This window comes from Podarcis erhardii (genome assembly GCF_964252035.2).
Source record: "Podarcis erhardii genome assembly, chromosome: 4".
Taxonomy (NCBI): domain Eukaryota; kingdom Metazoa; phylum Chordata; class Lepidosauria; order Squamata; family Lacertidae; genus Podarcis; species Podarcis erhardii.
Window position 1 is genome coordinate 76,959,614 of NC_138508.1, and position 27,026 is coordinate 76,986,639.

Genomic DNA, 27,026 nt, shown 5'->3' on the forward strand with positions numbered 1-27,026 from the left:
TGGGGGCGCATTACAGTGACCGTTTAAATTCATCTACACTTTTCAACAAGTGGTGGCATTTTAAAAAAACACTTTGGTACTATTTCTACTGTATTCTATGTGATTATGTATAATCTTAAATTTGGGCCTTTGCATAATTATTTTGCATGTGCAAGTATTTTACATCACTGGAGAAGGCATTTTAAAAATTGATTTCCTGTCATTTCCTGTCTCAGATGAACTTAATATTTCTTAAAAGTACTGTATTAAACACTGCCCAATAACAATGTTCTCCGGGTGGTTTATAATTAAAAAAAAAAAAAATCATCATCAACATAAGGATATAACATGACTGTGGAGAACAAAGATGAAATATTTGGTTTAAGAAGCTTAGGAGAGGTTGCATTCTGAAAGGAGCCTATGTGAGAAGCCATAGAAATGGGCAGTTAGAGAAGACTGCAATATATCTCTTCTCCCTGCTTCTTCACTCCTACACCTGTGCATGAACAATTTCCTGTCTTGTGCGCCATTTCTCTCAAGCTAATCAAAGGCTTTTAGTAAAAATGAGATATCTGCAGGACACGGCTAATGAGAGATCATTTTAACGTCACGGCACAGTGGAAGCTTTAGAAGCGCACAGAGGAAAAACTTGCTTGTTGGGTTTGTGTGTGTGTTTTAATGAGTCCTTGCAAATCAATATGGTTTACATTTGTTACCAGGGGAAATGACTTACAGCAAAAGTGGGGAACCTTTCGCATTCCCTTCTGGGAAACCTCTTAGGGGGCCACATGGTAGTGGCAGACTAGGCTAGAACTGAGCAGTAAATTTTAGCTTTGTGTTGTAGAGTAGTTTCTAGACATAATACCAATCCAGACAAGCAGGAGGTCATCATCAGAGTTTGAGGACACATTCCAGCCAGGCAAAAAGACTCAAGAGGATGGGTGCAAAGTACAGCCTGTAATAGCTGTGTCCTGGGGAGGGTCTGGAGGGCCAGTAGAGAAGGCTAGAGGGCCGCATTTTGCCCCCAGGCAAAATTACAAAAAAAAAATTACTGTCCTGTAATGTGAATCTACCACAAGCTTACCTTTACAGTGATGCAGTGCAATATGGGTGCCGGTGAGAGCCGTATTTTATGGGACGTTCTGAGAAAAATACTTCACACAATGCCTAGTTAATTTTTGTAATTCACTGTCACAAAATTGCAGTGATGGCAGGGATTAAGGCAAATCCATGACGAAGAGTTCCCTCAGTGGCTTGGTTATGATTAGCAAAATGTTCAGAGCCTCAGTATAGCTCCTGAATACCAGATTGGATGCACAGCAGGGTTACTGCTTTCATGTCCTTTTTTTGATGTTCTGGAAGCCGCTGACTAGCCTTTGCATGAAGCAGGGTGCTGACTAGATGGACCTTTATGTCTGAAGTTGCAGGGCTGTTTTTAATGCTGGGTGTCTGAGATAATTGGGTCACGAAACCCACATTAAGGATTTTTGAGAGTCCTGATATTAATGAAGACAGGTGAATAATAGGCTTATACCATCTTCCACTGAAAGGGATGGAACCAGTGCCATTTTTCTGGAAAAAGAGGTGCTGGAGCTCACCATGAACTTCTCTCTTGTTCTCTTAGAATGGCAATGGCACCTACCTGAGAGGTGTCAGAGCTGAGCTCAAAAAAAAAAGCCATGGATGGAACTTAACTTTGATTTGCTGTCATCAATGACCTCTTCAAAGTTACATTGCCAGCGTCAATGGGTTAAAAATGAAAAGGGGGGATTTTGATTGAACTGAGCTGTGTAACAGTGGAACAGTCTGCCTCAGAAGTTGGTGAACTCTTCTTCATTGGAGGCGTTTAACTAGAGGTTGGTTAGATATCTGCCAGGGCTGTCAATGTACTTTATTTACTGCAGTGGGTTGAACTGTGTGACCTTTACGGTCCTGACCAACTCCCATGGCCCCATCTGCAACTAAAGCAGCATTATACCACTTTAAACAGTCATGGCTCCCTGCAAAGCATTGTGGGAACTGTAGTTTGTTAAGGGTGCTGAAAGTTGTTAGGAGAGCTCCATTTCCCTCATGGAGCTACAATTCCCAGAATTCCCTGGAAACTAAAACCACTCCTGGCAACTCTCAGCACCCTTAACAAACTACAGATTCCAGGATACTTTGTGGGATGAATCCTGATACTGTATTAAATGTACAGTACAGATTGGGGGGCGGCTGCAGGGCTATGATTCTACTTAAAAGGCTCACTGCTTTATGAACATTATGTGAACAAGGGGGTGAAGACATCATCCCTCGGCCAAAAATCAAGATGAAATACAAATCAGTAAATACTTCAGGACAAATGGTGAGTTAACTGTAATCGACGACACTGATAATCTCTTTTTTATATTCATTTAAAAACTCCTTGGAGATCTAGGCAGGTTAAAACAATGAAGCCATTTTGAAATCCCTCACAGTATGTTTAGGTGGAAATACCACTGGACAAAGGAAAGCGTCTTGCAATATGATATTGTGGCGGTAAAAAGCAGCATATGCTATGAGCATATGCTACTTTTAACTGCTGATTAATGCAGGGAATTCAGTGCAACAAGATGACCACATAAAAAAAAAAATGAATACTTTATATTCATGGAAGAGGATTCTGTCCATTTCTATTTTCCTTCATTTGTTCAGGCAGGGCAATTTTGTAAAGGTGGAACCACAAATTACCTCAGCAAATGGCATGTTTCAAAACCTGAGTTCACAGGCTTCCCAAATGCAAAGCCAGAGGAGGAAGAGGACATTTTAAAGCCTGAGGTAGAATAGAAAATGGCATTCGTTTCTTCACCTCAAGGCTTAATACCTCAGGCTGTAAAATGTATTAGGCCAGCCCTGAGGCAAGTGTTTGGGGCCCACATAAGGGAAGGCTAAAGTGGTGGGGTTTTTTAAATATAAATTTTATTAGTATTTTCCACACAACAACAACACGAAGGCTAAAGTTTTAATTCCAGTACCCAAAATGAATTGTGAGAGCTTTCTAGAATTTCAGTTTGTTACCATGTGTCTTCAATCTATGTGAACATAGCTACTTAATTAGAGTTGCTTTGTAGATACCATTTTTGTAAACCGCTTTGAGATTTTATCCAGTCACGAGGTATATAAATTTTATGAAATAATGAATATCTTTAAAACAAAACAAAACACTACCACAACAATGCCTCTTGCAGTGTAAGTATGCCATCTTCTGGCTGGTTTGTTTTTAAAATATATGTAGTCCTTATACACCTGTGTTTCCCCTTAGGGATTTTTTTTATATCAAGTGATATATACATTTTATAAATCAGTCAGCTGAAGAATGCTGGTTGTATTATTATTACTGTTATTATTTAAATCTGTATACTGCCCTTCATCCGAAGTTCACAGCATAAAAATACAAAAACACAAAATACATAATAAAAACAAGAACAAAACAAACCAATACCCCCCCTTCTACAAACACATTTAAAAGGACATGTGCCTATATTTTTTATAAAAGCATAATTTAATGCTAATTGTGTCAGGTTTTTTATTTCAAAAAATGACAAGGATAAACAGCAGTCATTGACAGAGCAGGCTCAAGACATTTTGCTGTCTGAAGTAGAGCTCAAATGGTTGCCCATCACTGACAGCACCGTTCAGATTCTAGTTTCTGCCTTCATCTAGCCTCCCCTCATGGTGCTGCCTAAAAATTGTAGTTACACCTTCTTGTGTGGCTGGGGAAGGATATGGATTTTAAAACATAAACTGGGTTCCTCTTTCTTTGTTTAAGTTTTTTTTAATTATTATTTTAAAAAATTAAATCTCAGCAGCCAGGTGCCCAAGAAATTAATCTAACTTTTGGGGGTGTATCTGGAGCTCCCAAGTTGCTAACCATTTATTTATTTTAAAACATCTATATACCACCATATAACTTTGTATTAAAGAGAAGTATACAAAATAGAAACATACAGCCCTCCCCAATAAATCAGTATAAAACAATAAAACAGGACTTCCGGAGGCGGCGCAAAATGGCAATGGCGGTCCTCTTTACCCTGTGAAGAGGGGCTCCGCGAAAAAGGGTCGTCCGCTGCGGCAAAGCGGAGACCCGTCAAGAAAAATCACAGGCAGAGCGAGCCTGTGACCGTGGGACTCGGCGGGCGCCCAGAGCCCCCCCAGAAGCGTAGAAGGAACCCCGTAAGGGGCTCCGGAACGGGAAAGGGGGAGCGGCGCTGTGAGTTCATCGCTCTTTTCGTGGATGCAAAGCCGCGCTGCTGCTGCCGATGAGCGCTGACCTTTCTTCTTGAAAACATCGAATTTGACAGCTACATACCCGTGAGTAAGGGGTACTAAATTCTGGACTAATTTGGACTAATTTTATGGATTTGGACTGAAAACGGGAGGCGAGTAACAGGAAGTCCGCCCTCCGATCCTGCTAACTAGATCAAAGCAAGGGCTGAAGTGCGCTGTAGCGCCTAAAAAGGATCGTAAAAATAGAACAAAGGGGCATTGATAGACTTTGTTTCTGGAAGTAAAAAGAAAAATTTTTGTGAAGCTTGTGGACTCAATTTTTGGAACTTCCTTCCTATTCTTGAGATATACGGAGTTAAAAGGGACAACCTAGTCGTCGGGCTGCCAGAGTGCAACAGAGAACTGTCAAACTGCTGATACTGTTGCTGAAGTTTAAACTGTTACATAGACTGAGATACTAACGTTTAAACATTGTTTCTGGGACCATTCTTGACACCTTGTGGCTTTCAATCAAGAAATAGAAAGCTTTGGGAACTCTCCTTTTGTATTCAGGAATTACAGAGACTTAATACGGGATTATAGGAACTTCAATGGCGGAAAAGAATTCTTTCCTTTCTTGAAACTTTGAAATACTCCCCCTAGAGGATTGTGGAGACATAGAGGCCTGGGAACTGTACTTTATTGAGACTTCTTGTGGTTTAATTGTTTATATTTTGAACTTCTCTTTCTCATGGAATAAAAGACAATTTGACCTTGAACTGAGGCAGGTGTGGAATGAGTGGCCCAGGGAAAACAAGAGCAGCTAAAGCTAAAGAAAAAGAAAAAGAAAAGAAGCCTGTGCAACTTGTTCAAACAACTTTAACTCATCAACGCAGATCATCTGTCCCAACTGTGCTAACAGCACAGGAGGTGGAAATTGAGCAGCCTGCTACAGAAGATATGGCAACTGGAGGATCTGAATCAGTCCTGAAACAAATTTTGGAGCAACTGGCAATTTTAAATCAAAAGGTGGACAATCAATCAACAAAAATTGACCAAGCCACATCCTCTATTGGTAAATTAACTGAGCAGGTTTCCCAGCATACTCAGGCAATTGACAATTTGCAAGGAGCTACGGCTGAAAATTATAAATTAGCTGTGGAAGCCAATCAAAAAGCAGAGCAGGCAAACTGAAAAGTTGATGAGATTAAAGGGGAAGTTAGGCCTTTGAAAAGACAAGTAGGGGAACAACAAGCCTACCTGTCACTGGTTGAATTGAAAAGTAAGGAAAATAATCTCAGGTTAAGGGCCATCCCAGAATTGGAGGCAGGTAACTTAGAGGGATTTCTGACACTCCTATTTTCTAAATTCTGGGGAATTGAGGAAGATAAAGACTTTAAAATCGTGACGGCCTTTAGACTGGGAAGATCGGTAAAGAAAGATAAGGCCAGAGACTGTTTAGTTATTTTGAGATCAAGAGAGGAAAGAGATAAGATATTAGGCCTACATTTCAAAAAATCCTTGGAGATAGAAGGTAAAAAGGCTGAAATATACAGAGATATTCCCAAACATCTATTGGATCTTAGGACCACCTACACAGACCTGACCAAATTGCTAAGACATAACGCAATTCCTTATAGGTGGGAGTTTCCACAAGGACTATCATTTACTTATAAAGAAAGGAAAGTAAGAATTAAATCACCTGAGGATCAGCAGAAGTTTCTACACGACCACGAGGAGGATCTTCAAAAAGGAGCTGCAGCTTCTTGGCCACCACCACCACCGGGACCACCACCAAAACCTACACCGTCTGGATCTGGACCAGCACCACTACCTCCAGGACCGGAGGAAAACCTAGACACCCCATTGTAAGACCCACCAACTAAACCAGGATGTCTCTGCAGCTTCTTAGCTGGAATATAAATGGCGGAAACTCTCCGGAAAAAAGAAGAAAAGTATTTCATATTTTGAAAAAAGAACAATTGGACATTATTTGCCTGCAAGAAACACATGTGACAAGGCTCCATAGAAAAATGTTAATTAATAAAAGATTAGGCCAAGAATTTATTTCTTCGGATAAAGTCAAGAAAAGAAGAGTGGTGATCTATGCAAAGGAGAGCCTGTCACCGAAATTTCTATTTAAAGATGAACACGGCAGAATTTTGGCGATTGAAATTCAGACGCAAGGAGAAAAATTTTTGATATTAGGAATATATGCTCCAAATGAAGGAAAATCGGAATTCTTCAGGAAGCTGCATGAGACTATGCTGGACTACTTAGACTACAACAACATTATTATGTTGGGCGATATGAATGGGGTCGTATCTGTAAACATGGATAAGTCGCAAAGTGCCAACATAACGAAAGATGGCAGACTACCTAAAACTTTCTTTGAAATGACTGACAATATGGACTTAATTGACATATGGAGGGTTAAGAACCCCTTAGGAAAAGAAGGAACTTTCTTTTCTGAAGCTCATCTGACATGGACACGAATCGACCAAATATGGATAACTAGAGGACTGGTACCTAAGACTAGAAAAGTGGAAATCTGCCCAAAAACTTGCTCCGACCATAATGCTTTGAAAGTGGAATTGAGACTTAACATAACCGGATCCTTTAGATGGAAAATGAATGACACCTTATTAAGGGACCAGGAGATTGTTAAGAAGGCCCAAAAAACTTTAAAGGACTATTTTGAAATAAATCTAAACACCACTGTGGAAAAAAGAACAATCTGGGACGCAAGTAAAGCAGTTATGAGAGGGTTTCTAATACAACAAAATACGATTAAGAAAAAGTTCTGGAATGAAAAGAAGGAGAAGATATTGGAGAAAATAAGAGAAGGAGAGAAAAAATTAAGATCTAGGCCCAAGTCGAAGGAAGTGCTGAGAGAGGTGAAATTTTTCCAGGCACAATACTCGAAATTGATAAATCAAGAGGTGGAATGGAAAATTAAACAAATGAAACAAAGGTCCTTCGAATCAGCAAACAAGTGTGGGAAACTGCTAGCATGGCAGTTGAAAAAGAGACAAAAACTTAATACAGTCACAAATCTAGAGATTGAAGGGAGAATGGTTCAGAAACCCGAGGAAATTAGAAAGTGTTTCCAGAGATATTTTAAAGAACTTTATTCACAAGGGCCACAGAAAGACTTTGAGATGGATCAATTCCTTAAAATTAATGGATTACAAAAAATAACTCAGGAAATGAGAACTACCCTGAATAGCAATATCACCCAGCAAGAAATTGAAAGTGCCATTCAGAACCTTCAACTAGGCAAATCTCCAGGCCCTGATGGACTTACCTCCAAATATTATAAGGTTTTGAAGGACTATTTGATACAACCTCTGTTGGAGGTCTGCAATCAGATTATGGAGGGGAGGAAGGCACCGGAGACGTGGAAAGAAGCTTTCATCACATTGATACCTAAACAAGAAACTGAAAAGACCCAGCTTAAGAACTACCGCCCTATCTCACTCCTAAACGTGGATTACAAAATTTTTGCGGATATTTTAGCAAGTAGATTTAAAAAAGTTCTTAATGAAGTGATCCATAAGGACCAGGCTGGCTTTCTCCCCGGTAGGCATTTGTTTGATAATACAAGAAACATTATTGACATTTTGGAACTTCTACAAACAAATCTTAATACTAGAGCGGTTCTAATCTTTATTGATGCGGAGAAAGCCTTTGACAACATTTCTTGGATGTTTATGAAGAAAAATTTGGAAGGGATGGGAGTCGGGCGGGGGTTTGAAAATGGAATAGAAGCAATTTACTCAGAGCAAAAAGCTAAATTGATTGTTAACAATGTGGTGACAGAGGAATTCAAAATAGAAAAAGGGACACGACAGGGGTGCCCCCTATCCCCCCTATTGTTTATTTCAGTCCTGGAGGTGCTATTGAACATGATTAGAAAGGACCGGTCTGTACAGGGAATTGAGGTCGGAGTGAAACAATATAAACTGAAAGCTTTTGCAGATGACTTGGTATTAACATTACAGGAGCCAGTCTCTAGCACTAAAAGAGTGCTAGAATTAATTTCTGATTTTGGTCGGGTGGCGGGATTTAAGCTGAACAAGCAAAAAACCAAGGTTCTAGCAAAAAAATTGACAACTACAGAAACAGATGAGTTCCTGAAAGAAACAGAATTAAATGTGGTTAAAAAAGTAAAATATCTAGGGGTGTACTTGACCTCCAAAAATTTGAATTTGTTTAAAGATAATTATGAGAAATGTTGGTCAGAAATTAAAAGAGACTTGGAAATATGGTCAAGATTGAAACTTTCCTTGTTAGGCCGGATAGCAGCTATAAAGATGAATGTATTGCCGAAAATGTTATTTTTGTTTCAGGCCCTACAGATCGTGGACAAAGTGGAATGTTTTGGAAAGTGGCAGAAGGATATTTCCAAGTTTGTTTGGCAGGGCAAAAAGCCCCGAATAAAGTTTAAAATACTAACTGATGCGAAAGAAAGAGGGGGATTTGCCCTGCCAGACTTGAGGTTATATTATGAATCTGCAGCCTTCTGCTGGTTGAAAGATTGGATCTTATTGGAAAACACTGATGTCCTAGATCTGGAAGGGTTTGACAATGCTTTTGGGTGGCATGCATATTTGTGGTATGACAAGGTTAAAGTTCACAAATTGTTTAAAAACCATATTGTCAGAAGAGCAATTTTGATGGTCTGGACAAAATATAAGGACTTATTGGAGAGTAAGACTCCGAGGTGGCTCTCACCGGTGGAGGCCAAGGCACGTAAGAGACTTAACATGGAAGCCTACTGGCCTAAATATTGGGAAATAATTGAAAAAATTGGAGACAATTGGAGGCTGCTGAGCTTGGAAAAATTGAAAAACAAGGTGCGAGATTGGTTGCATTATGCTCAAATCCAGGAGGTTTTTAAAGTGGATAAAAAGGTTGGATTCCAGGTGGAAAAATCGAAACTAGAGACAGAACTGTTAGAGACTGGCAGAATCCGAGACTTGGGAGAAGAAACAATCGAGGAGGATTGGAAAAAATTCAAAGACTATTTGAAAAAACATTACAAGTTGTATGAATGTTATAAATGCTCTTTTTAGAAATTCTTGCTTCAGCATTGGTAAACTAATGAAATGGAAATTAAGGTACAAGAAGTTAAAGGTGGAATAATGAAATAACTTTATTATGTTTAAGTTAAAACATATAAGATTTGGATTACAACAGTTTTGATATTAGGAAACATGATAAAATGAAAGATACAATAAGTCTGGAAATAAGTTAACAAATTGCTGATACTTTGTATCACAGAGAATGCAGGGTTTGGAGGATGTGGGGAAGTCCAATAGATGGAAAAAAGGATTATGGAAATTTGTAATCTCTCTATTGTATTTTTCTATCTATGCCTTTATTTCTTTTTTCTGTACTTTATAAACTTAATAAAAATATTATAAAAAAAATAAAACAATAAAACAGCAATATATAAATCATGTTATCTATGTCCTTATTAATGAGCAAGTGCGAAGTTACTTGCTGGTCTCATTTAAATGCTGTTTACATTTTAACAACTTAAAACCAGTTTCCGTTTCATAATGGGAAAATGCCCAGGCAGCTTTTCCTTAAAATTGTGTGTATTTGTGAAAAGACACATTAAAATTTTCTCCTATCTTGCATGAGCATTGCTATGAACATTGCACGTATGTGGCTCAGTGTCTCATTCAACACACAAGCACAGCAGAGTTTAGTTATACCCAGAAGATGTCACTGTTGTCCACAGAGCCCACTGTTATTACTGGATGTTTACATCTGTGCAATATGAGTTATCTTAAGCTGTGTGTCTGGTTTTCCAGTTGTTGCTTCTTCAGTGAAGAAGATGGTGGAGTGGGAACAATTTTGTCTCCTTCATGGTATACAGTTGTAGTTGTTGGGGCTTTAGAGAACACTGATAATTGTCATGACATTGACCTTTGCAGTGTCAGCAAACTAGATATGTTAGTGGATTTGCAAGGTAGACAGCTTGCGTCTCACTATTTGAATGGCAAATCAATGGGGGGAATATTGCTGCAACATTTCAGACAGTTGCAGCAGCAAGGTACTTTGAAATGATCAGGGCTTCAGCATCATAGGCATAATATAGTAGCTAAGCAACAGCTAAGAGCCAAAAGGATCCCAGTTCAAGTGTTACCCTTTCCTAGGCCCTGAAGCTGTTATTAGCTTTGGTGGAGCGAGGAGACGCAGTCATAGAAGCTGTACTACCAGCACCCAGCTAATAGCAGCTTCAGGATTTACCAGTACATCTGGGAAGGGCAATGGAGGACAGGCTTAAGCACTTGTTCCAGAACATCCAGTTCAACCCCAGTGGACTCCTAATTAGCAAAACAAAAGCCATAGGCGATCCTAATCACAAATCTCACACATCACATCTAACTTGGCTTGGAATATAGGTCAGAAAGCAGGATCTGAGTGGCACTGGAAATCAAAGGTCATGCTATATAACAGAATAATGTTTAGGGTCCATGTATCCTTCAAACCTAAGCCCTTTAACTATCAAAGTTTTTTGGTCCCTGAGAACTTACTGGCAGATTACAGATCATAAATAATTATGAGTTGATCTCAAATGTTTCAGTTTCAAGGGTTAGTTGAGGGAAGTCATGATCGTGGAACTGGCTTGAATAGCAAATATGGTTTTCAGGTATGACATTTAAAAAGTGCTCTTAAGCCGCCTTTCTTATGCAATTTGTGCTGTTTTTAGAATGCTTGAAAATGTTTCATTATTTTATTTATCATTTAATTTAATGAAATTTATATGCCACGTGATTGTAGAAAAACATCAGAGTGGCTTACAAAAAAGATAAAACTATTATTATAGATTTGTTTGCCACCATGGGCCCCTTTCGGAGGAAGGGTGGGATACTAAAATTTAATAAATAAACCATAATAATAATAATTTGTGCCCTGTGTGCTTTTGTTGATGTGGGGCAGGGTCCAAACTATATATATTCTTATCAAGTGCATTTGCTGCATTTAAATTATAGATCCTAGGAATTAAATGGCCCATCTTTGGTGAAAAGGCACTCTGAGATACATATGCTGTTCACCAGGGGAATTGCTCATTCAGGCCTTGACAATGTGGACTTACTATATTGTGCTCCTTATAGTGTATTGCAGAGCTTCCTGTTATATTTTCTTAGTCAGCATTTACACTGATGGATAAACTTAAAATCAAAAACCTTGGCAATACTATTTTGATTCTACGGCAAATGTGGTTAAGTGTCTTAAGCGTCGGACTTAAGAATGTGGAAATGTGGATACAGATTCTCATTTGGACAGTAACAAGGTTTACTAGATGACTTTGATAAGTAATTCTCTGTCAGCTTAACTTACTTTGCAAGGTTCATAAAGTTGTTGTGAAGACAACGGGAGGGGCAGCCATTTATGCCACTTTCTATTCCTTGGGGGAAGGACAGATTTATTTTTTTTAAAAGTATAAATAAATATGCTTCAACCATCTTCATAAGAGTTGGACATGACTAAACAACTAAACAACATGTATGATACATGCATAGGCTAACCAGGCACAAGAGACAGGGTGTCTAAGCTGCTCCAAGCCTGTCTTTCTCAGCTATGCCTGCGAGGGCTGCTTCCAAGTCCTCTGAGAAGAATTAGAAACAATCTATAAAAGGCTGGTGGGAGCTTAAGAACGCCTGGAGTATAGCAGTTTAAGGAACATAGGCTTGCAGGAATGTGGTGAAATGTAACCTACATGAGAGGTGGCCCTTGTCTCGTTCCCTGCTTAGATGCAAGGTGTACAGCACCATAACCTACTTGCATAAAAGACACCTTCAGATAAGGATGCTGATAGCTTACTGGTATATGAGGTGTAGGTTGTGTGCAAGCACTAACCTCAATAGCAAACATTAAGTGCGAATGATAAAAAGGATGCCCAAGCTTTAATAGCTCCAGGATCAAAATTATATAGCAACCCCCACACTGTACGCTTCATTACTAAAATGCCATTGAAATCTTCAGTATGTGACACGGTAGCCTAGCCTTCAAATAATTCTGCACTTCCTTTTTCAATGAACTTACTCATGCTCTTTGAACTTCAAGGTAGAAAAATCAAAGGCAGTGACAATGTCTCCCTGGAGTTCCTGACCTACTTTGTAGAAATCTGTTCTTGTCTTCAGCAGAAATGTGGAAACTATGTCAGAAGGATTTACTCAATATGTTGTTAAGAATTTATTTCTCCTTTGAACATCGTGCATTCCAAGAGAAGTAATTTAACAGACATTCACACACACACTGAACAAAAAGTGAAGAAGAAGGAGAAGAAACTTTGCTTGAAGAATGGTACCTGTATGAAATGAAGAAGCTGTCAAATGGGTTAGCTAATGCTCTGTGAACTCTGGAATGCAGGCAGCTGAACAGAACAGTTCACAAAATGAATCCTGTCAGTTATGCTAACGGATAAATGTTGCAGTTTGCTTACTTAACCTCTAAAGCAGTGGTTCCCAAACTTCTTGCCTCACAGACCGCTCTAAAATTGATGAGGGTCTGGGCGGACCACAAGGATGCTTCTGCCTGTAATGTGCGATGCAAGGTGCTGTATATGAGTTTGTATTTTTAAAGATGTGCCATGGAGCACTTGAATTAAGCTCATGGACCATTGATGGTCCACGATCCACAGTGTGAGGGACAGGCAGGAGACCGAAGGGTAGGCAGAGGAGGCAGTGGGGCAGGCAGGGTGCCAAGCAACGTTTGAGGCAGGGGAAGAGGAAGAGTCTTAGCAGTCAGCGACGTGAGAGGAGGAGGTGGGGAAAGAGTTGCAGGAAGCTGCAGAGGTGGATGAGTCAATCCCAGAGAGAGCCGGGCCATTAGAATTGCCCCAGTCCCTTCTCCCAGTGCCTCCAAGAACAATGAGTGGTTTAAAGTGATAGGAGCAGCTGGAAACGCAACACAGGAGAAGCTCCGGTTGCTTGTGTGCATTACATCAGAAGAGTGGGCTTAAATGTGCTGATGGAGGCATGGATGCACTGCTGCTCAAACTGTCCAGTTTGGAGCACAAGTCTGAAGAAAGAGATGTCTAGCTACGCAGCTAGTTAGCAGGCGCGATGCATGTAATTCCAATAAACCTGGAAGCTTTTGCATGGTGCTCTTCTGCAAACCATGAAGCAAGGCCATATTGGCTTGTGCTCACCTGACATTCTTACCTGCCTGAAAGCTATGTGAGTGTTGGGCACAGAAGTTGTCAAAAGATTGGTGCTGCACTACCATTGAGGATGTACTTTGTTTATTGATTACTGTATTGAATTTATACGCAGACTTTTTTGCATGGACTGTGTACATGCCAGCTACCTATAGCAACTTCTTATATTAAATGGCAACTGCCCACATCACTCTGATATTTTATGCAATGGGGAAACCCAGTGGTTACTTCCTATACTCATCTTGTCAACCCCAGGGAAAGGGCATTGCTGGCATAGGAAGCAGTTGCTTCATAAGCTCCTCTCACATGTAACAATTCCCAGGGTAGCAGTCATGTTTGACCACCACCGCAGCAAAAACATGCATCTGATGTAGTGGAACTTTGCCCACAAAGCCTTAGGCCCTAGTAAATTTGTTAGCCTTTAAGGTGTCACAATACTTTTTTTGTCCCCCCCCCCCATGGTATTGCAATTACATATGGTACCAGAGCGGACTAGAAAACAGCTGTGCCAAAACACCACCCATGTAATTGCTGAGGTAATGAAATAACCTGATCTCATGATCATATGAAAGAAGGAGAGAAGGAATGTCTTGATTCTACCTTCCATTTTCTGAGTTCTTTCAACATGGATGCTTCAGCCTGAATTCTCAGGTGAATGCAGTCATGCATAGCTCTGTAAATGTTCTTTTATGGCCACTTTGTTCTAATGTTGCACTAAACTATAATTGACTATGTTCTTACTTCCTTCTTTTTTAGTATCCAAGGAACAGTAAACTAATTTACACCTCATATTATCTGCACTGACATATTTCACTAGACAGGCAGATGGTGTCTCAGTTTTCACATGCCTCATAAACTTTTAGAAAGTTCCTTTATAATCTTCTTGTACTGACTTTACTATGTTTATATATCATAGCAGGGGCCACAAGGGTCATCTTGTCCAAAACCTTGCAGTGCAGGATTTCCCCCCCTCAAAGGGGCTTGAACCCATGACCCTGGGGTTAAGAGTCTCATGCTGTCCTGACTGAGCTATACTGCTATGCTGGAACTCTCAGGGCAGTGCACAGAAGCAGGTTGTATTCAATGAAGTCATTGCATGAGTGCAACAGGACATCTGCTCTGTCTCCTTCCCTATGCACCCCACCTAATCTGCTCTGGGGATTCTCCCAACCCTCCGTTTGTTGCGATTAGGTTCCAGACTTATAGCAAAGCATCCAGAGAAGTGGCTGGAAAAAAAACAACTTTTGAAACTAATCTCCTGTAATTATAAAACCATTTTGATTTTGCCTTTGTTTTTTTCCTTCAGCAAAAACTCGATTATTTTTTAGAGTTACATGAGCAGGCCCAGGCCACTCCCAGCTTTTGAGGCCAACTTGGTGCCCACTAGGGCTACTAGATCATGGGGTGAAGTGGCAGCCAATTTTTAGTGTGGGTTTCATGTGACGATAACCATAAATTACTCAGAATTAAGCTCCACAGGGATTGTTCCCTGATAAGCTGGTATAGGACTGTAGCTGAATTGGTTAACTTTGAAGGTGCCACAGAAGACTGATAGCAAGGGACATCATAAACCTCCAGACCTACGAGTCAGATTGTAAGACATGGATAACATTGTGAGAAAAACAACTAATTGGAGAAAGGAGAGGAAACATGAGCACTGAAAATGCAATCTCACTCTTTGCCATCACTGTAGAAACAGGATTGCTTTATATCTTTCTTTCAGTGGGCTCTGAGGGTAAGCAATTTGCGCACTAAGGAATGAACACATTATCTAGGTGCGTGTTTATTTCAGTGGGAGTTCTCTCTCCTTGACATGTAGCTTAATTTATTTCAAATGCCATTGAGAAGCCAGTCACAGATGTTTCCTTGTTAGAAGAAACAAAAGTACAAAACAGATTCTTTCTGTGCTGGGAAGCATCTTGTACACTACAGATATCTGAGAACTATAATGAGCCTTAAATTCAACTTTCCCCCTTGGTTTTATGCCCAGGATTGAGTGGTTTGCATTTACTTTGGTCTGATGATTGATTTGGAAGAGAGGGTATTGTTACATGCCACCACCCCAATCTCCACAGCAGTGCGAAATTCCAGGGGTTACAGGTGCTTACCTAGGATTTGTGTTTCCTTCTGGAAATGAGGCACAGTAGTGTCTTTTTGATATATGATTTATTTACACATATATACAACCTGTGTCTACAGTGGAGATTTCCCCAGCATTATACTCCAAGAGAGTCTCTTGCTTCTCCCATAGACCCAATGCCCTTAGATCCAAAACAAAAACTAGCCATGTTCTCTCTCTCCTTTTTCCAGCCTGTCACAGTTTTGCTAGCACATCACTGCCAACTGTCCCCCTAAAAAACTAACACTGGCCTTTTGTCTTGCTAACTGAAAACCAGGGTCTGGGGTAGAGCTTCACCCATCATTTGGCTGTTTGGCACTGCATCTCCCAGTGTCCCATCCACCTACCTTTTGTTAGATCAACAACTCAGCCATTATCAAGTGATTATCTCATGAGGAAGCTGGCCTGTGTTATTTCTTGCTAGATCCAAGGATTTGGGGGTTTCCTTAAATTCTAATGCTTTACTGAATCAAGAGATTTTGGGGAATCTTGAGTCCCTGCCAATCTCATAACAGCATGTTTAAGATGCTACCGGCAAAGTGCTCATCAAGGCCACGACTAGATACAAATGCATCTTCGTATTTAACAAGTGGCTACAGGGATGGTAGCAAGTGGAGAGAGGATATTGCTTTCCTCTCCTTTCCTGTGGTCCTAAGGAGGGTCCTGATTCTGAATTTGCTATTTGCTTTGGGCGGAAATATGTATGCCACTGGGACCAATTTGATCCTCATTTGGATGGGCCTGGGCAATATATTGCTCTATTTTTCTTCTGCATAAACACACACAGAGAGAAAGGCTAGCTGTGCTGGGGAAACTGGGCTACACAAGGGGGTGGGTGGCAGAAGAGGCATGGACCTTCCTCCAACTTGGTTCAAGGGAGATGGAGGCCAGACTGTGCTATGCTTGAAGGAGAAGACAAACGCTTTCTCCTGGCATGGCCCATGTACATATGGCTTTCTTCTGAGGAGGCATGAAGGAAACAGGTTAACTAGGAAGAACTGTATCTGTTGAAGGTTAACTAGGAAGAACTGTATCTGAAGAAGTGTGCATGCACACGAAAGCTCATACCAAGAACTGACTTAGTTGGTCTTTAAGGTGCTACTGGAAGGAATTTTTTTGTTTTGACTATGGCAGACCAACACGGCTACCTATCTGTAACTAAGGTTAACTAGGAGTTAGAAACTTTCCAGTTATACATCTCTGACCTTTGTTTGACCTAGACCCTCAACTTGACTTGCGGCTTTCCACCCCCAAGAGGCAAAAGTGTATATTCCTGTCATTCCTTAACCTTTGTTTCACCCAGACCCCAGCCTGCCTACTTTCCTGGGGGACAAGAGTGTGTCTTGCTACGATTGCTTGACCTTTGTTTTACCTCTGCCTTATCTGTCAACTCAGGTAACTGCCATTGTCTCGGATTTGAGAGGCACCTCTGCGTAATATAAATGTCATGCAGTTTTAGGTGTTCATGCACAAGTGCCTTCATGCATGCTCTCCCCACACAGCAACTCCCTGATCTTTCTGTGTTGTGCAGGGAAGATCTGTAGTCTACTTGTGATATAGCATGGAAGATTCTTGCTATACCGTTTAAAGAGTTAGCAGCAGGTACACTGATTCCTTTGTATTTTTGGTGTTTTCCATTGAATTGGCATGAGATTTTCCAACATGGACTAGCTAATTACAGTGGTACCTCGGGTTAAGTACTTAATTCATTCCGGAGGTCCGTACTTAACCTGAAACTGTTCTTAACCTGAAGCACCACTTTAGCTAAGAGGGCCTCCCGCTGTCGCCGCGCCACCGCCGCCCGATTTCTGTTCTCATCCTGAAGCAAAGTTCTTAACCTGAAGCACTGTTTCTGGGTTAGCGGAGTCTGTAACCTGAAGCGTATGTAACCTGAAGCGTATGTAACCCGAGGTACCATTGTATTGGGGAAGATGAGATTGGGAGTCCCTGTTATATAAGCAACTTTAATAGCTGTACAGACACAGCCCAACAGCTATCTAAATTAAATAAATATTTCCAGTCTGTCCATTTCACTGCCGAGTCTCTCTTCCACTTCCTTGTGACCTGTCTATACACTGTATTTCAGATTATACATCACATGCAGAATTGTGCCTCCATTGCAAAGCAACTGAAAAAGAATTACTGTAAAACTAATGGGAGAAATAAAACACATAGGATTTAATTTGTTTTTACTTTTCTGTATATTTTCAATATAAACAACAGATGATCTCAAAGTTTTGTTAAAAAACAAAAACAAATCACATTCCTACCTTGTACTATCACTGCAACAGTTGTCAGGATTGGGACAAGCACACACCCCAAGACACGTGCTGCATTTTAGTTATGGACAGACACTTACTTGCAACCAGAAAGTGCTTTCAGAAGGCGTTTAATCATTTGTCAGTCTTTATGTAGAAATTCAGAAAGGAAGAATGACTTTTGCAGATGTCGTCAGCTGTTCTTTTGTACATATTCTGGCTCTTTAAATACTTGGTTTTTCGTGTGATTGGCTCGCTCTGCTTCTTATGTAGGTGAACTCTGATTTCTAAAGATCTCCTGCAATGTAACTTTGAGGGAGAAGAATTAAGTCTTCAGTCAGCTCCCATTGCTATGGTTGTATAAATATATTCTGCAGCTGTGACATTTACAGCACTTTGAAAACATTGTTTGTTCCGTAGGTTGTTCTCAAACTCCTGCCCGCCCCCTTCTCTAGCCAACAGTTTCAACAGCTCTGTAGCATGGATGATTTCAGACAAGGGGAAGATTGCTCTCCCTCACTGATCCATTATGTCTGCTTTCCCCTTACTCCCAGCATGTGTCTGACAGTGAAGCAAGGCTTCCATCTCCATCATATTTCTTACTTCAGGCTGATGGAAAGCAATCTTACCCAGATTGCAGTAACATAAAAGCTGAGAGTTGCGATGGACAACACTTTAGCAATTAAATAGGAATATATTTACAGCACCAACTACTACAGTTGATTCCCCCCTCCAACAAAATGCCATTCTCCTAATGCTTTCTGTCACTAAATCTAAATGTAACCAATCCATGGATGGAATGAAATCTCAATTTTTCAGGGAAACTGACTAGTAGCGGTCAGCGCCCGAAAAGTAGGTCAGTAGGTCACTAACATAAACCTGAAGTGAAAGAACATTCCTGACCTGCTGTATTGGGCAGGGGGTGGGAAGGAAGATGGATATTCAGAGCACTCTTAAAATACAGTATGCGCTTTGAAATTCCATGGCATTTTTATCTCAAAGTGTAAGTAATAAAAGATTAAAAAAACCAATTCCTGAGTAGAATATTTTAGGGGCTGAAATATCTTTACTTAACAGTCATGAGGGAAAACTTACTTCCGAATTGATTTCATGCTACTGTGGTTACCATAGCAGCAGAAAGCATTTAATTAAAAAAAGGGGGGATTTCACTGCCAAAATGTTACAGAAGTTCCTGGACCCTCTTGCCTTTCAAGAGCATAATTACCTCCATTTTTTTCTTATTTAATGGATGCAGTTCCCATTTTCACAGCATGGACTCACACATATATGGGTACCTATCATGCCTTTCTCCTGGAGAATTTGGAGGATTTTGTTTTTGTTTTGTTGTTTTACATTGGCAATGTACCTATTTTTATGTTCTTGGTGTACATTTAGTTTTAGTATACATGTGGCCTGTTGTTTATACTGAAACTGACTGTCCTGATTAATTTAGCTGATTCAAGTCTAGCCAAAGCGTTTAACGTCGTAAATCACAAGTGGTCAGCAGATACCATGGTAGTCTCTTCCATCATTCCAGATTTGCAGTAAGTTATCGTTACTTGTTCAATGCTAAGGGAAAGCCAGTTTTCATCTGCTCGGAAAACAGTTCCTTTACCATTACTGTACTTCATGTGTTATTGGGTGCAGTCCTAAGCATACTTAACTTACAAGTGTCTGATTGAGCACGTCTGTTAAATGAAACAAATGTCAGAGGCTAGTAGCTAATTCTGGTTTTCCTTTTCCCAACATTTTTGTGACATACAAAAACAGGGAGACACTGAAAAGAACAGGTAAGTACCAAGTAAATTTTTGTTGGTTCAGATTAAACCTTGACTATATTCTTACTCAAGAGCTGGATTTTGCAACTTTGCTTGCATCCTAAAACTCTTAAAAGGGTGGATCTTGTGACTTGGTGCAATAATTAGGCCCAAGTCAGTGTCATTGTGCTTTGCCCATTTTTCAAGGTTCTACAGTGTCCCCTATCGATGCAAAACTAGGGCAAATTAAAGTCCATAGCTAGCAGTGTGTTGTGGGCATACCTAGAACATTTATTGTAGTGTTGCTATGAAGAGATGGTAGAGAAATTAAGCCTCTACTTCTGGTGCTTCTCTTTAAAATAATACAGTTATAAAGATTTCCTTAGATATTATTAACATAGTTCATATTTCTTAATAAACATATCTAATTATTTCTAGCTTGGCATGGAGTATTCTAGCAAATACAAGCCAACAAGCCAACACAATCTATTTATACATTACAGTGGATGACAGAAATAGGAGATTATCACCATTTAATAGTTATTTTCTTGGCGATTCTTAATGAACACTAGAGAAGGGACTTTCAGCTTCACTAGTCTGTCAACAATACTTAATTGTTTATAATTACACTAATATAATAGCTCTAGACAGATCATTCATTCACCGATTTAGGGTAAGCAAGCCAACTTCTAATGTTTTTTGATTCTAGTTTTCCCACCCTGTAAATTATAGACTAACTACATTTCTAGGTTCACACATTAATTCTCCCCCCAACACCACCATTAGCATTGTGTCCAAGCCCAGCCACACAGAACTCAATGCAGAGGCTCACTTGCTAACACTCAGAACATGATCCCAAACCACCGAATACCTTTAACTTTGCTCGGTCTGGAATGAGCAGGTGTTCTTGCAGATACAACAGGGGAAGTAAGCACTGGTTCACACTCAGAACCCCCCATGGGGTTCAGAGGAGTACAGGCTCTGGGTGTACGCTAATGCCTAATTATGGGCCTCTGCCAGTTGCTAGGACGTGAGTGGCGCTGCGGGTTAAACCACAGAGCCTAGGACTTGCCAATCAGAAGGTCGGCGGTTCGAATCCCCGCGACTGGGTGAGCTCCCGTTGCTCGGTCCCTGCTCCTGCCAACCTAGCAGTTGGAAAGCACATCAAAGTGCAAGTAGATAAATAAGTACTACTCCGGCGGGAAGGTAAATGGCGTTTCTGTGTGCTGCTCTGGTTCGCCAGAAGCGGCTTAGTCATGCTGGCCACATGACCCGGAAGCTGTACGCGGCTCGCTCGGCCAATAAAGCGAGATGAGCGCTGCAACCCCAGAGTCGGCCACGACTGGACCTAATGGTCAGGGGTCCCTTTACCTTACCATTTGCTAGTGTTAATACAAGCATATGCCTCTATTTAGTCATTCATTAGACCTGGCATGTACAAAGTCGTCTTAATCAACTTGCTATTTGAATTTACTGGGAATAAACCACCTCTTTCAGCTGCCTCAGGAAATCCATCAGACTGCTCAACCAGACCTGCATTGTTCTACTTGTCATGAATCAGTACCTATTCCTACTGTCATTCAATGTCTCTTCCTTCTGGCTTTATCCTCCATGCAATCCTCTTTTGTATGGGGTGCCTCTGAGAAACCATTTTGTTCAGCCTATTGAGTTGTTTTCCAGGAGGCTGCTTGATGCTTCTCTCAGGTCTGCTAAACCTCAGTAGATGCCCATGGCAGTGGACCTCTCCAAACCTAGCTAGCTTGCCTTCCTTGCTTCTTCTTGCCTATTATTTTGCATCTTAGTCATGTTTGTTGTTTCCCGCTGAATAACCACGAGGCATGAGTTGTGTCTGTTCTCTTAAGGAGAAGGGTTTTTCTTCTATTTTTGAACCATATTAGGAGAGTTCTAAGGAATTCAGGTTGTTGCTTGTTGCAACGCACATGATTGCAGGACTCGAGGGTAACCTACAAAGGTGTACAGTGGTACCTCGGGTTAAGTACTTAATTCGTTCCAGAGGTCTGTTCTTAACCTGAAACTGTTCTAAACCTGAAGCACCACTTTAGCTAATGGGGCCTCCTGCTGCTGCCACATCACCGGAGCACGATTTCTGTTCTCATCCTGAAGCAAAGTTCTTAACCTCAGGTACTATTTCTGGGTTAGCAGAGTCTGTAACCTGAAGCGTATGTAACCTGAGGTACCACTGTACCAATCTTCAGCCACCTCATCATGGCCTTTCTGTTGGATGCTTATAAGCACATCACTATTGGACATTAAGGGAGACTGCCCTCCAAAGGATTCAAGCCCATCCAGGGACGGTTGTGGGCAGGCTTCCTGCATTGCAGGGGGTTGGACTAGATGACCCTCGGGTCCCTTCCAACTTTATGGTTCTGTGAGTTACCTGTGTATAAGCTTGCCTTAGCTGGCTCTCTTGTTATTGCATAACATTTCATTTCGTGCTTGAAGTGGCAAAGCCATTTTCCTTGTTGACAACCATTTTGGCACTGCGAACAAACAAGCAAACAATAAATATTATATTTAATGCTAATTCAAGTAGCTGTGTATAGGCACACTACGAGAGCTGCTGTGGTGTGCAATTATCTCCTGATTAAAAATGCCCCGCAAATCCATGTTTCTGCGGGGTTATGAGCATGTGTAAACAGGGATACAGGCAGACCTGTTAATATCCCTCACTTCTATTTAGGGACACTTGGTTTAGTGTACATAGAGCCTGATGGAATGCACGGCATGGAATCGTTTTTTTGGATTAGAATTATAAAACAATATGTTTAACATATGAAAGGCTAGAAATCTGAAATGAAGGTTTTGCCGTGTGGGGCATTGATTTTTAAGTCGGCAGTGACAGCTTTTATCCTACAGAAACATTTTTTTAAAAAAAACATTTTAATCCCATGAAAAGTTGAAAATAGCTTTGTACAATACTTGTGTGCGTCTCGCTAAGATGGAGCTTTTCATCCTTGACCTACTTCTGCTTCCTGCACAATATACCTAATGAGTAATAATGACTTCAGAAAGGGCAGCTCTAGAGAAAAAGCTGAAGTAATGCCTTAAGATGGTGCCTATGAAAACATCAAACAGCATATTTTAAGTGAGCCAAATAAAAGAATCTGGATGGCTTTTTTTAAAAGGTTTAATATTACGAAAGCACTGGAGTGCTAACATCGAAACTTCCTTTTGCAATACTTAATGGAGGCTGCTGTTACCATTTTTGTTAGATGCTAGGGAAATTTCCAGTTTCTTATTAATTTTGGATTGGATTGATTGTCTTGCTGTCCCACCTTTTCCTCCAAGGAACTCAAGGTGATGTACATTTGACTCCCACAACAACCCTGCGAGGTGGGTTAGGCTGAGGGACACCCAGTGAGCTTCAAGGCTGAGTAGAGATTTGAACCCTAGTCCAGCACCCCAACCATGATTACATCACACTGGCTCTCAAATGAAGAACTGTTTCATTTATTTGATGCATTTAGATCCTTCCTTTCTTTAACAGACTTCAGGGCAACATAGGGGTCCAGGAAGTCTCCCATCTGGGCAGTGGCCAGCTTAGCTCCCTCTCTCTCATTTTAACCCTTCCCTTCTCCCCCTTTATTGCAGTTCATCCACCTTATTACATTTTGCTCTTGAGCTCCTCTTCCCATGAAGATCTTCTAAGAATAGGGATACTCCTCACCCAGTTCTCCTTTCTTACATTTTGACCTCTTCCTTCCATTCCAGAGACAAGGAAAGAAGAGGAACAAATGTATTGGGAAGAGAGAATGGTGATTTTCCCGATTCCTTTGAAACAGTAAGTTTTAATCCCCACCCCTTGAACGTTTCTAAGGAGAAATAATCACCTCAGAAGACATTTGAAGTATACACAACATGCTTCCATTATTTCATGTGCAAGGGTTGTTGTTTTAAAACATGTGAAGGTCCTCACTAGATGCTTGCAAGAAAACATGTTTCCTCATTACATTTAAATGTGTTGCTATTTAAGGGGGAGGGAGAATTAATGAGCAACACAGGAATAAGTGACAAAATCCTGCATAGAAATGGAGCTTTCCCGAGTCTCCAGAATGCATGCCTGCACCTTTCATAGATGCTTAATCTCCTAATTACAGAAAACCACCCTAGTATTTCATGTGCATACAATAGTTCTGACTCACATATCCAAGAATAAAAGTAACACCCATGCCTGTTGTTCAAAAGACATCATGATTATTAATAAACCATCCTTTCTATGGCAACTGTAACTGTACCTCATCATTTGAAAAAGAGGGCTCATTAAAAGTCATATAGAGCTAGAGCAGGAGGAGTAGTCAGTGTGGTGCCCTCCTCCAGATATTGCCGGACTCCAGCTCCCATAAGCCCTAGATAGCATAGTCAATGATCAGGGATGATGGGAGCTGTTGGACCAGCTACATTGGCAAAGAAAAAGCGTTTTATATGCTTTGTATATGCATTATAACACTGTGGCACCAGGTGGCGCTGTGGAGTTCTGTTTTTGCCAACCCGATTTCTCATGCAACGTTTACAATGCATTTAACTGAAACGCTTCTTTGAGGTGTCTAGATCCAGCTTCATAGACTACCCTTCACCCCAGGGTCCCAGCATGCAAATACATAAAATTAGAACCAAAACTGAACAAGAATATTAAAGCAAGCCAATGTCCATTCCATGTAGAAGTTTCTTAGATTAGAACCCATCTGCTTTATTTATGTGACTGGCTTGGCGGGAAGTTGTGATCTTAAACCCATACCCTCTGAATTGTGACTAAACTGAGGCATTCTCAGTGCTTTCTGAAAATTCATTTATTTTCTGAGGTCTCTGCTGGCTGTTTTTACCAGTTGGCTTGTTTTTAACTGTTGATCTAGCAGCTGCAGTTTTATCCTGAATTATAAGGTTGTTGTGCTTATGTTGTTGTGCACCGTCTTGTTAATGTGCTTGAGAGGCAGCATAGAACTATTTTTAATTAGCCTGCAAATTTTGCAGCAAAGCCCAAGCTAGAATTTTCTCAGCTCGGTTCCCTTTCTATAGAACTAGCTTTCCTTGCAGCTGGCTTGGAAACGCTTTAATCTGTGCAGAGTTAAAATTGTCAAAGATGACTACGTGCATCACACAGTACAACAAAGTAAGGCAAGGAACTTGCCTCTAGGCTGTGTCTCCAGAAGGCACGGAGACAATAGGGTGGAAATAAATTCCCTGAACCGAGTAGAGTATTAAAAGAGATGCATTTACACTGGGGACATCTTTCAAACTGAGAGCCACAGAGAAATTTCCAAGCACATAGATGAGACTCTGCAAAGCCAGTTCTAAGTATTTAGACATCTGGAAAAAGAGCAGGAATCAATGCCCCTGCTAATGTCTGGGCCTGCCATTTAGTGCTACCTGTACCATGTATTAAGGCACTCTTCTTCCAAAGCAAAGGAAGCAATCTGCAGCGTGCACATTCACGTCAGAGGATATAAGCTTTAAAAACAAGATTAATCTTCTTTTCAGGATCAAGCAGAGGAGAATGCTAGTGATATTTCTTCTTTATGACAAATATATCTTCCGTAATAGCCCAGGGAATACTTCTAAGCTGCTGGCAAAATAAATTGCTTCTCATCTAAAGTTTCCTTTCATTTAATATATCTCAGTGTGAAAATCCCTTTGATTCCAATTGGCATCACTTGGGGTGAGCTGTAGAGAGAATGGAGCCCTTTCAGAATTAATAAGAGCAGGGCTTTTGACTTCTGTTAGCAAACAGGAGTAGATTATTTTGTTCAGGATCTTGTGTTGGTGAGCTGCTGCCAATCAGAGCAGTAAAGGTAAAGGGTAAAGGGACCCCTGACCATTAGGTCCAGTCGCAGACGACTCTGGGGTTGAGGCGCTCATCTCGCTTTATTGGCCAAGGGAGCTTCCGGGTCATGTGGCCAGCATGACTAAGCCGCCTCTGGCGAACCAGAGCAGCACACAGAAATGCCGTTTACCTTCCCGCCGGAGCAGTACCTATTTATCTACTTGCACTTTGTGCTTTCGAACTGCTAGGTTGGCAGGAGCAGGGACCGAGCAACGGGAGCTCACCATGTTGCGGAGATTCGAACTGCCAACCTTCTGATTGGCAAGCCCTGGACTCTGTGTTTTAACCCACAGCGCCACCTGCGTCCCAGAGCGGTAGACAACATGTATGTATTTGTTTAGAAAGCTTTATGGGCTGCTGAATCAGAAAACTGGCTAATAGAACTATCAATATGACACAGATAAAATCAGCAGAACTGTAAAAAAACCCCAAGTATACATAAAATGATTATCAATAAACCTCAGTAAAACTTTTTGAAACAATCGCGGATAACAAAATTACATGTCTGGGTTGGGTTCGTGAAATAAAAATGGTATCTAAAACATTATAGGCTCCGTCCTCCTTTTCCTGGGTTCCCAATCCTCATGGCAGGTAGAACATGCAAGGCATCCCATTCTTACCCAACAGGTAACCCTCAGAAGGAAGGGTTCCACTCAGGAGGAAGGGTTCCACATTTCCACTTGTCCCACCACTTTCTCCTGGGGAAACCTGCTCTTTATTGCTGAAACGATCCATTGGGTTTTCTGCAGAATTGACATTTGCTCTGATTCAGTAGTGCAGCATTGGAGTCCACGGCATCCTGTATCCCAGCTCTGTGCCTTGCTAAGAGGGTTCTGCCTGGAGTTCTGGCTCTACTCTTCTGCTTCCCAAAGATCCTTACCGGGAAAACCCAAGCCTTGTAGGGCAGGAAAACAGCCTGCCCCCTCCACTGTTTTCCTGTGGATTTCCTGCTGAAATCCTAAACCTCCCCCGCCACCGTCAATGGTAACCATGGGAACTCCCTGCTTGGTCCACTGGAAGAGAATCTCTTGCCCTGATGATGTTTTTTATTGATAGGTTAATGACTTGCTTCCAGCAACTTTTGCCATTATTTGCAACTTCTGGCCTGGCATCTTCCCTTCTTCAATACTCTAAATATTATCTAAATTCTACAGTTCATTCATTTCTAACATTCACTAACTCTAGCACCCCCAAACTCAATTATCCCAGATCTATAACATTATATAACATTATATTCATAATATTCATGGACATCTCCTTATTCAGGATATCCTATTTACTGTAATTCACGAAGAGGGAGACAATTAGCTCAGTTCCATGCACTACTGGACCACGAGAAGCTAATTTCTATAATCTGTGCATACCATGGGCATGCTTTGCGTAAAATTTGCAAGGAAGCAGGCTGTGGAAAACAGTAGTCTGTGGGTTCCTTCTGTTTTAATGCGGAATTTGCTTTTATATGAAAAGAAGTCGGCATGTGTTACAATAAATAAAATAGAGTCGAATACAAGTATTCGTGGGTTAAAATAAGCAATGCTGTGGGACTGTGGCATCTGCTCAGTTATATTCTGTGAATTTGCAATCCCCTTAAACAAGGAAGATCCCTTCTGAAGCCACAGTGCACATGAACAAATTATATGAATTAAGACAGTGCTCCTAAACACTTCCT

The 27,026-nt window shown here is 40.9% G+C and overlaps 1 protein-coding gene and 1 long non-coding RNA gene across 3 annotated transcripts in view; one reads left to right on the forward strand and one right to left on the reverse strand.

Annotated features, from left to right (window-relative positions):
* The first annotated feature begins 856 nt into the window (after nt 1-856).
* NPAS2 (neuronal PAS domain protein 2) overlaps nt 857-27,026 on the forward strand; it is a 100,670-nt gene continuing 74,500 nt past the window's right edge. The window contains exons 1-2 of one of the 2 annotated variants that reach the window (XM_081857894.1): nt 857-2,323; nt 23,251-23,320. In XM_081857894.1, the coding sequence (XP_081714020.1) occupies nt 23,274-23,320 (47 nt within the window). In that variant the 5' untranslated portion in view covers nt 857-2,323; nt 23,251-23,273. The remainder of the gene's footprint in view (nt 2,324-23,250; nt 23,321-27,026) is intronic. The other variant, XM_081857895.1, reaches the window with a different exon arrangement.
* Nucleotides 17,690-27,026, reverse strand: part of LOC309339708 — a 29,083-nt gene continuing 19,746 nt past the window's right edge. Inside the window, exons 2-4 of the long non-coding RNA XR_014155539.1 lie at nt 21,917-22,019; nt 19,426-19,538; nt 17,690-18,070 (exon numbers count right to left, since the gene is read on the reverse strand). This is a non-coding gene — a long non-coding RNA (uncharacterized lncRNA). The remainder of the gene's footprint in view (nt 18,071-19,425; nt 19,539-21,916; nt 22,020-27,026) is intronic.